This window comes from Hibiscus syriacus, unplaced genomic scaffold (genome assembly GCF_006381635.1).
Source record: "Hibiscus syriacus cultivar Baekdansim isolate YM2019G1 unplaced genomic scaffold, ASM638163v2 tig00110325_pilon, whole genome shotgun sequence".
In the NCBI taxonomy this organism is placed as follows: Eukaryota; Viridiplantae; Streptophyta; class Magnoliopsida; order Malvales; family Malvaceae; genus Hibiscus; species Hibiscus syriacus.
The window spans coordinates 760,071-773,416 of record NW_024062683.1 but is presented as its reverse complement, the minus strand read 5'-3'; the positions used below and the strand labels follow the sequence as shown (position 1 = coordinate 773,416).

At 36.6% G+C, this 13,346-nt stretch overlaps 1 protein-coding gene and 1 pseudogene across 1 annotated transcript; both read right to left on the bottom strand.

Annotated features, from left to right (window-relative positions):
• Positions 1-542: 542 nt before the first annotated feature.
• LOC120118030 lies at positions 543-3,707 on the bottom strand (annotated as a pseudogene).
• A 5,270-nt stretch (positions 3,708-8,977) lies between these two features.
• On the bottom strand, positions 8,978-12,092 carry LOC120118032. The gene is made up of 10 exons (XM_039138179.1): positions 11,512-12,092; positions 11,280-11,417; positions 10,771-10,959; positions 10,511-10,648; positions 10,270-10,388; positions 10,060-10,192; positions 9,824-9,953; positions 9,648-9,727; positions 9,436-9,570; positions 8,978-9,349 (listed from the first exon to the last, which is right to left on the bottom strand). Exons 1-10 carry the CDS (start codon positions 11,956-11,958, stop codon positions 9,116-9,118), a joined length of 1,743 nt encoding a protein of 580 aa, XP_038994110.1. The 5' UTR covers positions 11,959-12,092; the 3' UTR covers positions 8,978-9,115.
• Positions 12,093-13,346: the final 1,254 nt, after the last annotated feature.

Here is a 13,346-nt window from a genome sequence, read left to right as displayed (position 1 = left end):
AAGTTACCGTTAAAGCTAATAAGATATAGTATCAAGTGTTAGACCGATGGAGCTGTGTTTATTATTATTATTATTAATTGCAGGGATTATTTTATTGCAAATTGAGTGTCGGCATGTTAGGTGGTGTCTGCATGTTAGGTGGTGTCTTGTGCTTGAAACAACAATCAATTCTGGAAAAGCAATCTTTGCTTCTTAATCTGAATTTAAAGTCAAAATATATTACCATTTCTCTGTTGTTTTTATACTTGTTTTGTTTCTTTACAACCTACCTGTCAACCTCAACCATGGCCCATGGAAGTTCAGAACGAGGAAAAAAGAACAGCTCCAAAACAATATAAACAGACACTTTATATAATTTACAAATCGATGCATGTAGTTTACAAGTAACTCAAATTTGGCCCCCCATATATGGCGAAAATGGTGCAAATGTGAAGGAAAATGGGGTTACTTACCCTTTCATTCCCCTTCCCCCAAGAAGATGACAAAAAGAGCTTTGCAACCTGGAAATGCAATGGGAAAATGACAGACTTTCGATTGTTGTAAATATGGAACTGTGTTGTCCCCGCCAATCGGTGCCGGAGTCGGTCTTTTTTCAGTGGTTGAGCAACTCTGATTGAGCATCCTACAATGATCAAGCACACGAAGTCTTGTAAATTTGTATGATATGAAATTATGAATACATTGAACTGAAGGTTTGGTTTTACCGTTTTGTTTTCCGCGTGTTTTCTGATGAATTCGACTATATAGCGGTGTCTTAGATACTCCTTACTCGGAGTTCGACGCTCCTCAGATCACGAAGGTGTTGTAAAATTTCTTGAAGAAGATAGATCCCTTTGTCTCCTTTGTTCAATGAGCTGGTGCAATGTTTTACGAACTCCCTATCTGCCTCGAGTGCTTGTAATCTCTCGTACACACGATCCACTTCTTCCTTGATAGCGATTGTTTTGCTTTCGAGTTCCAGTGAGGAATGTTGATGGGATACGGAACGGAAGCCGTTTTCGTGTCCGTTTGATATCGTATCTTCTATGTCTGCATCGGTGGCATTGAAATGTGGGAGAAGTCTCTTTGCCTTTGCAGCCATTGGGATTAGTTTGTCTTCGTGATGTTTCCCATTCACTCCCTTGAAATGACCATTGGCAACTCCATTCGTTTCGTGCCCGAAATGGGAACTTTCGTGGAAGACGTTACCGTTCTCTCCGTAAAAGTACTCGAAATGCTGTTCTGCTTCTTCATCGTTTAGTGAAGCCAACTTCTCTTCCAAAAACATGAGCTGCTCTAGAATGGATACCCTCTTTTCTTCGAAGCAAGCCAATGACTCTTCCAAATACAAGACTGCATTGGCAGGCGTGTTCGGGTTAACATCCTCTCGAACTTGATGGTTTTCGAATCTATCTTCTCCCTTCGATTCATGATTTAAATCGACCGATACACCATCACTGTCCTCAGCATTGCTGCAAGATGCTGAACTTGCGCTCCGAGAGCTGTAGTCTTTCCTTCTTATCGGCATCATCATTCTTTCTTTAGCCTCGTAATCCAGCACCTTCCTGCGGTATATCTCGAGTTCCTTTTCGAGCTCCACTTTCTCTTTCTCCCTCTTGACCATAAGCTCATTTAGAAGCTGCAAGGCTTCCTGATCATACTCGGATTGTTCTTCCATCATCCTCTGATACTGCAATGCTTCCATCTGCATTGCTGCTTTCTCTTCTTGAATCCTAGTTATCATCGCCATCGTTTGGCTTGCGGCCACCGCGGAAGCACTCCTCTCTTCTTCGAGCTCCATATACAAAGCATTCAAGGCCTTCCTTTCGGTTTTTAATGCCGATTTCAACTTCTCAACAGTTAGTACCCCATCAGCACCCTCAATGTCACTGAAAATATTTCCATCCATCGGATCTTCGGTTCCGGAGTCTCTTCTGTCGAGCAACAGCAATTTCTTGTGCAACTGGTGGAAACTTTCGATCGAAGTTGGTGTATCGGGAACTTTATCTTCCTCAATCTCATAAAGATCAGAAGATAAAGAGAAATGGTTCTTCATTGCTTGGTCACTTGTCTCAGCTGTTGCAGCTTTAAACAGTGTTATTTCATCCTCAGCATCATTGGAGCCTAATGCAAAGAAACACAAGATTAACACCTCAAAGAACAAATTATTAAAACTAAAAACACATTCTAAATATGAAATTAAGGTTCACCATGATCTTCTTGTGTGCATTCATCGAAATTTTGCATTTGAATATCTTCATTTGGTTGATTTGCTGAAGAAATTGCAGCAAATTGATGAACTGTTCAAATTGTTAATCTTAATGACTAAACAATAGGCATTTGGTAAAATTTATACTAAATTGAATCAAACAAGTACCTTGATTAGTATCTACATTGATTTCCCCTTCCCTTGTTGCTGCATTTGTTTGAACATCATCATCTTCCTCCTCCTCATTGGATTCCATTGATTCAACTACTGCAAGCACTGCAGTACTTGTTTCATTTTCAGTTTCAGTCTCATGGGTTGAAAGGGGTGTTACTTCTTCAGCTGGACTGCAGTTATTCTCCATAGCCAACTTGACCGGTGCCGGACGAAGCGAATCAAAGTCGAAAATAACATCTCCATTATCAGAAACACATTGATTTTCCTCTCTGAGCTTGTATATCTTTTGACTTCCCTCGGCATCAGAATCCATTAATTCAACTGGAATCAAATGACAATCATCCCCCTCGATGTAAAACTCCAGATGCTTGGCTAGAATCTCAGGAGACTCGTCTTTCATTGACAAAATGAAGTCTCCTTCAACAGATTCTTGATCTTTCTCTATAACCGCACAATTTCCATTAGCAGTCACTTGATTGCAATCAAAACTAGAAATGAAACACGAAAACTCATCTTTTTCCACTCCTCTCTCTTCATCACCATCAGAAATGATGCCAACGCCCTTGTTTTCTTCAATCCTCTGTTCATCTTCTCGATCATCAGCCACAACACCTGATCTGATTCCATCTGAAGCATTATCTTTATCAACTTTTTCTCCAGATTCAGCAATTAAATTTCCTTTCTGGGGATATCCAGAACCTCCCAAGAAGGCTTGATCATGAAATAAGGAAGATTCCACTTTTTCTCCAACACGACACCGCAACAAGAACACTTGAAATTCTCATCGCCATTTTCCATCACTTCCGGCGACGACGAGGACAAGCAATCCCCGCACATATCTCGAGATTCAGATAGTCTCCGATGATTCGAGCAAAAACCAAGTTTAGAAATCTCATTGGCATGATCATCACACACGAGATCTCTATAAGAATTTTTATACTTGGATGGCTCAAAGACATGATCGAGCCTAGAACACCAAAGGCAGGGCCTTTTAAGACCAAAGTAATCAGCAAACTTGACGATCAGATAAGAAAACAGAGAATTCAAAAGGAGAAGAACAATCATAACCCATTCTAGTAAAACATAAACAAGAATAAGAGTGATCCTGTTAGTGTTTTCATGCAACATAGTTGCAAATTTGTTGGCAACCATTAATGAAGCTCTGTGTTTTCTGCTATGTACAGAGAGATTTTAGAAGTTATAAAAAGGGACAAAACAAGCATAAGAAGAAAATGAAAGAGCTTAGCTTTCAATGAGAACGAAAGAAGGAAGAAGAAGAAGATACAAGAGTCCGGAGAATTGAAAGTGGTATTTCAATAAAAGAGAGAGAATAATCATAAAGCTTAAAGAAATGGGTACTAGACTTGGAAAATCAGAACAGGGGTTTGAACAGGAAAATGACAGCCAAAGAAGACGGGAAAACTGAGGGTTTTTTTCCTTATTTAAAAAAAAGGAATTAAATAAGAAATTATTATATAAATATTATAATAATAAGAATGTTTATGGTAAGAAAAAGAGGTAAAAATTGTTTGAATTTCAATGGAAGGGTAAAGGAGAGCCAGCTATGGAAGCCCCCACCCATGGAGTCCATACCGTCTGGGTCTTTGTTTTCGGACAAACAAAATGGGAAGGTCCCACCAACCTTACCGATGAGTTGGTTGAGACCACTCTCAAATTTAGATGTGGGCTCCATTTTAGGACAGGTTGCTAATTCATGTTAAATCTCAAATATGATTTTCATTTATGTCTATTTTGGGTAAAATTAGAAGGAAATAGATATCGTTAAAAAAATGGATTTGGGTATAGTATCTGATTAACTAGGGATAGGAATGTGTTTTTTTCTTTTCTTTTCGATTCTCAAAAGATTTTATTTTGATTAATCTATATTGATTTGTATTTTATGTTTAATTTTGATAGGTGAATCATTTAATAAAAATTTTCTACATACATAATCGAGACCTGCTTAAAAGCAAGTAACTTGCCACTTAAATCAACCCTCGTTACTAAGGATAGGAATGCTTTTACGTATAAATAAAATTATTTTAAAATAATTTTAGTAAAATTATTTTAAAATAATTTTAGTAAAATTACAACAACAACAACAACAACAATAAAATCATATTCTCATATGCAATGGGGTAAGGGCCAAGGGGGAGGTAGGGTAGTAGGCTGCCCCCAACGCATGGTTGAGAGTAGCTTCCGTGGAAGACCTCCGGCAGTAAATTTTTTTTAAAATAAAGATAAAATGCAATGCATGTATAAATTAATAAAGAAATACATAATTGAACAGTTTTCATATGCAGTCTTCATATGCGCGTTTGTACTGGAAAATACTTCCAGCAAATAAATCTATGCGTAAAAATCTTTGTATATAGACAGAAACATAAGACCCGACCAAACTTAAAAGAGGAAACATGAAGACAATGTTACACAATAGTCGACGATAGCAAGCTACGAGAAGGTATAAAGTCAAATGGGATAAAACCTAAACTAAGGCAATACTACTCCATTATCATAGTTCTACGACTTCATAAATTCCAATGACAGAAACGTTTAAAAAGTAGAAGTCATGAAAATAACTACAAAGGCGTTAAAAGAAGGCAGAGATGACACACCTTATGTATGTGACCCGCACTACTCAGCTACCATGGTCTTAAGTCTCCATAATTTTCTATCAGAGGTCATGTCCTCGGTAAGGGCTAAATCCTTCAAATCAGATCTCAAGCAGTCTTCCCACTTCCGCCTTGGTTGTCCTCTCTTTCTGACACCGTCGACTGTAATCGACTCAACCCTCCTGACCACATCTGACGGTTGTCGCCTAAGGATATACCCAAACCACCGTAGTATTCCCTCCCTCAATTTTTCGGATACAAGCACCACCCCCAAGAACATCCTAATAGCAGAGTTTGGTGTCATATCCCACAGAGTCTTACCACATGCCCATCGAAGCATTCTCATTTATGCGGCCTCCATCTTCCTTACGTGATCCTTCTTGATTGCCCAACATTCTGATCCATATAGCAACCCTGGTCTTATTGTCATTCTATAAAATTTTCCCTTAAGTTTTAGAGACACCTTCTTGTCACACAAAACTCCAGTAGCAGCCCTCCACTTTAGCCATCCCTCCTTTATACGGTGTGTAACGTCATCATCTATACCCCCATCTTTATGTATCATAGACCCTAGGTACTTGAAACAATCCTTTAAGGGGAGGACGTGTCCTTCTATGCATACTTCTACATCTTCATTGTTTTGGTTCCCACTGAAATTTGAACATAAATACTCTGTCTTTTCAATATTGATCCTTAGACATTTTTCTTCCAAAGCAGTTTTCCAGGTAGTCAGTCTACTATTCAACTCAGTTTTTGTTTCAGCAACTAGTACAATGTCGTCAGCGAAAAGCATGCACCATGGAACATTGTCTGGTGTCGCACAGTAGATGTCGTCCATAATCAAGACGAAGATGTAAGGGCAAAGTGTCAACGCCTGGTGGAGTCTGATTTCCATCGGGAAAGCCTCGGTGTCGCCAACTGTAGTCCTGACGTATGTAGTAGATCTACAGTACATATCACGAATCGCCCGGATATAAGCAATTGGGATCTGTCTCGTTTCCAAGGTCTTCTAGATCGTATCGCGGGGAACGCTATCATATGCCTTCTCAAGGTCAATGAACGTCATGTGAAGATCTCTATTTTTTCCCTATATTTCTCAATAAGCCGTCAAAGTAGATGAATCGTCTCCGTAGTAGACTTGCCTGGCATAAAGCCAAAGTTTTCCGAAACCCTAGTAACCTGTCTTAACCTAGCTCTATAACCCTTTCCCATCTTGTTCTAATATTTTTTTAATTTTAATATTAAATTGAAGATAAATTAAAAATATAGAAATAAATGAAATTTTATAAAAATATATTTTAATAAAATAAAATGGTGTGTTTAAGGAATACCTCTAAACTTCACTTAGTAACGATTTATAAAAAAAATGTATTTTAGTCTTCAATTTTCATTTCTTCGCAAGTTAGTACTAAAATACAAAAGGAATAGTTTAGAGTAAAATCGTCTCCAGATTCATAATTCTTTTTAAAATCTATTTATCCATAATATTACCATTTTGTAATATTTTAATGTATTTAATAAATTAAACAAATTGTTTTATTCATTAAATTGTAATTCTTTTAATGATATTGGTTAATATTTGATTTCGTATTTGATCTTAAAATAAATCTTTTTAATTAAAAAGAATATATATTTTATTACTCCCTAATCTTTGAAGGAACCTACTTTTTCTTACTTTTGCCATAGTTCTGCTTTTCTTTTTGTTGTGTTCTTTATATTTTAAGGTTTTTTTCTTGATTAATTTATATAGATTTATATCGTACATAAATATTTTAGTTGTTAAGTCTCCCAACGAGATATTTTACATACATAAAATCACGAACTTAAGACCTACTTAAGTAATACAAATACTTACAAAACCGACCCTTATTGGTATTACTTTAATCATGCTTTAGTGTCTAAATTCTACCCCCACTGACCTTTTAGCTCCTCTAATCCCAACCCCAAAGTTCAAATTAAACAAGTAATTGAACCATTAAAGATGATTTTGTTACCCCTCTACACTGTTCAAACAGTTGAGTACCAATTTGTGAGAGCTTTATAGTGTGTTTTTTTTTTCTTTTTGACCTAGGGCAGTAAGGGGTGATCCCACAAAAGGGGATGAAAATATCCAGTAAGCCCTAAAATTTTGCAATCAAATATATAAAGGGCCACTCTATGACAGAAAATGAGGAAAATATTATGGACGATAAAAATAGGGAGACAAGACCAACCATATTTTATTGATTGATTAATTTAAATTAAATATAATAAAAATTTGTTAGAGATATAATTATTAAAATTGGAGGGTGGAAGGAGATTTTCATTTACATAAATATGCTTTTATTATTATTAAAACCGAAGATGATAAAATATGTTTAATTGTGGTTTGGGTCCTTCTGCTATTATCAGATTTAGTTATAAGTCTATATGCTTTTATGATCAACAAATGGATCGATCAATAATTTTAGCAAGTGGAGGGTCTTTTTTTAACACTTAACCTAATCACAATCATTAATTGTAGATTGGGAAAAAGAGAGAATAATTCAACGCAATTTTAGAAAAATAATAAATGCATTTGTTGAATTGGTTTCCTTAAAATGAGATTAGAATGTTTAATTGTTGCTTAATGGGGGAAATTGAGCAAATTAAAGGAAGGTGCAGGGGGCCTAAAAGCAATATTAGTTAAACTAGATTGTTGATTTCAGTTGAGATAAGCATCATTGTTAAACTGTCTGAATCAAATAGCTATTTAATGTACAGAAATACTGCATCTCTCCACCACCATTTAATTGTGTTGGATATAATAAACTTGCGATTCAAACTCGATTCAATTTTTTTAAAATTGATTTTTTTTACTGGATTCAACGTTAAAAAGATTAATGATATATATATAAACCACATATGAAAAATATGAAGAAATATATATATTTCGTAATGATTTAGAAAGTCATTTAAATTATAATACAAGCACACTAAAGGTTTCAAAAGTTTAGATATCAAAATGTAAACACGGTAAAAGTTTGGTAATCATTTATAAACGACTTGAATTTTATAAATTCAGTATGACATAAAAAAATTTCGAATTAAAAAATAAGATTCATCGACTCGATCAATTAAAAAACTTATTTGACTCGATCGAATCGAATACTCGTCTTATATGCAATGATTGAGTTTTCTTTGTCTGAATTCCTGAAGACCATTCATGGCATTGGTTTTTTGGTACAAGGGGATTGGCAATGGCAATGGCAATGGCGGGATAAGATTCATTAGATGGGTGGCGCATGGACTTTGGATTCAATGATGAAAAGCAATTACTTTATGAAAACCAGGTGTTATAAGTTATAGGATACCCATGGACATTGTAGGAGGAGTACATATGTACAATGTTAATGAAGAGAGAAAAAGGTAAATAGACACAAATGGGGGAGGTTTGCAATGATGGTGAGTTGAGGCTCGTTTAGAAGATGTAGGACATAAAGGAAACACCTTTATGCAACCAACTTGAGAGCACTTGGTCATGGTTGCTCCTCTTCTCGATCGCATCGCTTCTTGTTTTTTTCCCCCCTTTTATTTTCAAAAGCATATCTTTGTCGTGCTATTTGCACCCTCAAAAGTTTTTGCACAGGCTCTGTATCAACTTGAGGGTGTTCTTCAGCCAATAATTATGGATGCATGACTGAAAGAATGAGCTTTAAGATACTTCCAGTTACCTATGGACAGGTCTTATTACAATTCTGTTCGATTTCCATCGTTGAATTCCATCGCAAATGCGATACTTAAGCACGATAGAAATAGTGCAGATGGTTGCCATGTATGATACGACCAGACAGAGGTGCAGGAGACAACAATTTAGGAGGCTAGTGGTTTCAGAATTAAATAAAGAAATTAGTCGAACCAACTCATATGCAAGATTTCAATATACAAGTCATTAGAATAAATTACTTATAATAAAATACATGTAATTGCAGTAAACCCTGCTCATATTATGCAAGGTTTCCCTCATGATCCTTGGGCTTCTTGGCTTTTTTAAGACGAGAGCCTGTGTTCTGAGACTATAAACACTTTGTTTTCCTTTTTCTGTTTTCCCCTTCTTTCGTGCTAGAAACTCCAGATCGAAGATCTTGTAACTGAGGAAAGAAAGTACCTAAAAGCGAAGTCTTTAAACCGGCAACTGAGAGCTGATAGAAACATACAGTTTATTCCAGTCCGAAGTATCCATGTTGGGAGATACAACAGCAGCACCTACACCAACCGCGACGATCAGTAAGGCCAATGCTTTTAGGCACACATGGCCTCGCGATAGCTTTCCTGATATATGCTTACAGTACTTGTCTGCATCCTGATATAGTGCCCGTATCGCGGCATCCGACTCACTGGTCATTGCTTTCTCATTCTGGACATCACCAAATATAAAAAAAGGATAATCAGGTCACGTCTTAAACGACTTGAAAAGTTTCCCTTCTGAAGCACGGTACGCACCTTGTTCCTAAAACACTTGACGGTTTCCCTCAAAGGGTCAAGAGTAGTTAAGTTTGCAGAGTGTTCTTTCCATTCATTGGAAAGCCTTCGAAGTATACGAACACTCGATTCTAGGTTGTCGGAATAAACCTTGTCCTGTTCACACCAAGCCAATGCTGACAATCAAAAAGAAGATAAATGTTTGCTAAAAACTAGAACAGCTGATTGCTCACCCACTGCTTATAGCATTCGGGGTTCTGGTTCAAACACCATATGACTACTCCAGCGGCTTCTTTCGATAATTCGGGAGAGCCTGTTTATATAAAAGTTAAAGCTCAAGCATTCACATCAACGAAGTAGAGGACGAAATGGAGCCGAGACGAGGGGGGAGAAGAGCGTAAAAACGTACTTTCTCCAGCTGCTTTGACAACAGAGTTGAACATCTGCAAAGACATTTGTCTCATTGCTTTGCTTCCATGAACACCAGTAAGAGCAACTTCCTTGACAGTAGGATATATGGCCTCGAACCTTTCTGTCGCCTGCATCAATAACATAAAACTTACAAGAATGCGAGAACCGAGAAACTATAATGATTTAACATCTAAGAACCGAGACAGCATTCGTGCAAATAAACTCTTAAGCTACCTTCACTCTAGATGATGCAGCAGGGAAGGTAGATCGAATTACTATCTCGAATGAAAACGGTGGAACCAAACGTTCTCCTTTTCTAACAGCAGCATTTACTAAAATCGAGCGAGCCTTTGAGACAGATAAGATCCTTCACCAAGGAAAACAGTTCAATAAAGCTTATGGATTTAAAACTCGATAAAGCACACTATATAGAAGCCATAATACCATTCAACCAGCTGTAAAATTAGATCTCTGGACTGTGGATTACAGTTCTTGCCACCAAGTATAGGCAAGAGGTGATGTGCCCACATGTACAGCCCCACAGGAAGATCTCCTTTGGATGCCTAGACAGAACAATGTTGACATATGAAACAAGATGCATATCAAACAGGAAAGAGTAAGAGTTCATAAACTGCCTTCGAACTCATATTTCGGACGGAATTACATTGTCTCTCCATCTACTGACCTGAACTATCATCCATACAAAAACGGGGAGCTTATCTTGTCCTTGATATTTGGGATGTTCTCTCAGCTTTGGCAACACACTAAGTAAAGCATCAGGTTTACGCCGCAATACCATTGCTAATGCCACAAATATACCGACCTGCAAAACATGTGTCTACATCAAAACCCCATATGATACATTAAAAGCAACCGACAACAAAATAACAGATGAACAGCAACAAAAATAACCGATTCGACGGTAAAACTGCCGGTATATTTTACCTTGGACTTTGCTGATGTCTGTTGCACACCTTTATTGGAGCCCTTAGCACTTGTTTGTTGGGCAGCCGAGTCCTCAAGAATGATGTCTACAGACCATAATACGAAGAAACCAAGTGCCTCAAGGGATTGTTGGCTAATCCAATCAACAGAGATCTTATGTACAACATCAGAGATATGAGAAAGTGGTATCTGTTAATGTACAAATTAGCAACTTCGGTCAGGGGAAGAAAATAGCTAAACGTGAAAACAACAGCGAAGATATCACAAAGAATAAACGTGCACAGTGCTTTTCGAAGACACATATTTACACGCGCAAAAGCCTAGATGATAAAACCATGTATGATAGCTCGTTAATGCAATCAAACAACAAATCAGGAATTGGTAAAAGTTCTCCATGAACTCAGACATGCAAGAACATAATGCATCAAAATCTCCTTCCTGCAACAATTAAGCTAACATAATGAACATATTGCAATTGTGATAAAATCTATAATTATAAAGAAACTCACATCAGCAAGCTTGACGACTGTGCTCTCCCTGAATATCTTCAACCAAGGAAACTGCCCCGCTACCACTTGCTGGAATGCTTTGCCATAGAAATCCGCAAACTTTTGCATTTGAATTTCTTCCTGTTCGCTACTCAATTCCTAATTCCACAAACAAATGAAGAAACTTATATCAGATTATCATCAATCGATTATCCAACAAAAAGACATAAATTTATCACCTTTCGACACTTACCGCAAGATAAACGGAGAGATCATTGGCGTCGATCTTCGCGGAGGCCTCTGCAACGGTAACCTTGGGATTCTTCGTCTTCTTTTGCTTCACCTTCTTTCCCTCATCAGCCGGCTTCCCGTCAGACGTAACGCCATCCTGGTCACTGTCCATGTCGGAATCGTCAAGGCCCGATTTTTTCTGCTTAGCTTTCGCGTTGTCCTCAACGACAACAACAGAAGCACCGTAAGCTCTTTGCACTTCAAGGATCCGAAGGCGACTTTCCTCGGCCTGTTGCTCGACGGAACGGAAAACGCTGGACGTTCCATCTGGTGGAGCTCCGTTATCGGCGTTAGGCTTGTTCTTGGTCTTGCGTTGGCGTTTGGGGTATGACACCTTCTGCCAGCCGTGGTCAACGTGGTTTTCGTTACCGGTGACGTTGGTCGTTTCATTAAGATCGACTGACTCCATTGTTGGAAAAAGTTTTGGGAGGGAGGGGGAAGTGATAGAGGAAAATGGAGTAACGGTAAATATATAAATAAGGAAAGAAATGGATAATTGGAATGGATTATCAGGAATTAAGCAACGCAAAATGCGTAATTCCTCTTGCTGATTTTAGGCATGCATTGCAGACGGAGGAGACAGACGATTAGAGATTAACGGACAAAAATATCGGTTGATAAAAGTTCTCCTTTCGTGACTTATAAAATAATATTTTCTTTTATAAGGTAACTTACCAAAATATGCAGTCAATAAATATATATATATATATATATATAATTTTAGAAATAAAATTCTAGAACTAAAATAATATATGAACAGCTTCAAACTTTAATCCACTATCCAACAATTGCTAATTCACAAAATCCTTTCAAAAAAAAATTAGAGAATCTTTCGACTCATTCAATAGATAGTACCATTAATAAAACAACTTTAGTCATGCCAATTATACTGTCACTGCAAAAAATATATATACTATAAGATGTTTGCTATCCTGCATGTCCTGCTAGAAATGAGCATAAATCCAGTTGTGACATCTTTTAATTAGTTAATATATTAAACTACAAGCATATGATATTAATTATAGGTTCGAACATCAGTGTTTGCATTATATGTGTACGTTATCAAATGTTAAAAAATAATTTGAACAGAAATAGAGGAACTGACTATTTTCATGTTGGTTTTTACTAAGAACTTTACAGCCTGCATGAACCTAATGACCTAGGTTAAGAAAGTAAAAATTATAAACATATATTATTTTATAATCATCATAGTATTTAAAAAAACACGCTACAGCCTACACTGCAAAAATAAAATAAAAGCTAAAGATTAAGCCCAACATGAACCTTAACCTCTATCTTCAGCTCCGTGGCTTGGATTTGCTTAACTACGTTTGGAGGGCCATACTCTTGTTTGGGCCATCATTTCTTTAATTCATAACTCAAATTGGATTCGAATTACATTAAAAGCCGAATCGAATAAAACTTTTTATAGTATTATATTTTGCATTTGTAAAATTCAAACACGACACTTTATTTAAGAAACATCAAAAAGAATTTCAATGACAAAGTCAAATATACATGAATACATATGAGTCTACTTACCTTATCAACCTATAAAAAAATATCATAATTTGATGTATGACACATACGAAGAGTTACTACAAAATACTTTGATCAAGATCAAAAGAATAGAGAGTTGAATCTAAAACCAACCATCTTTTCTAGCAAAATGACGATTTTCTACATTAATTAAAAGTCATATTATATTATTATCATCAATTACAACTCTTTAAACTAAAAAAATAAATCATATTTAATCGTCGTGACATTTATTCTCTTAATAATGTTATTAATTTA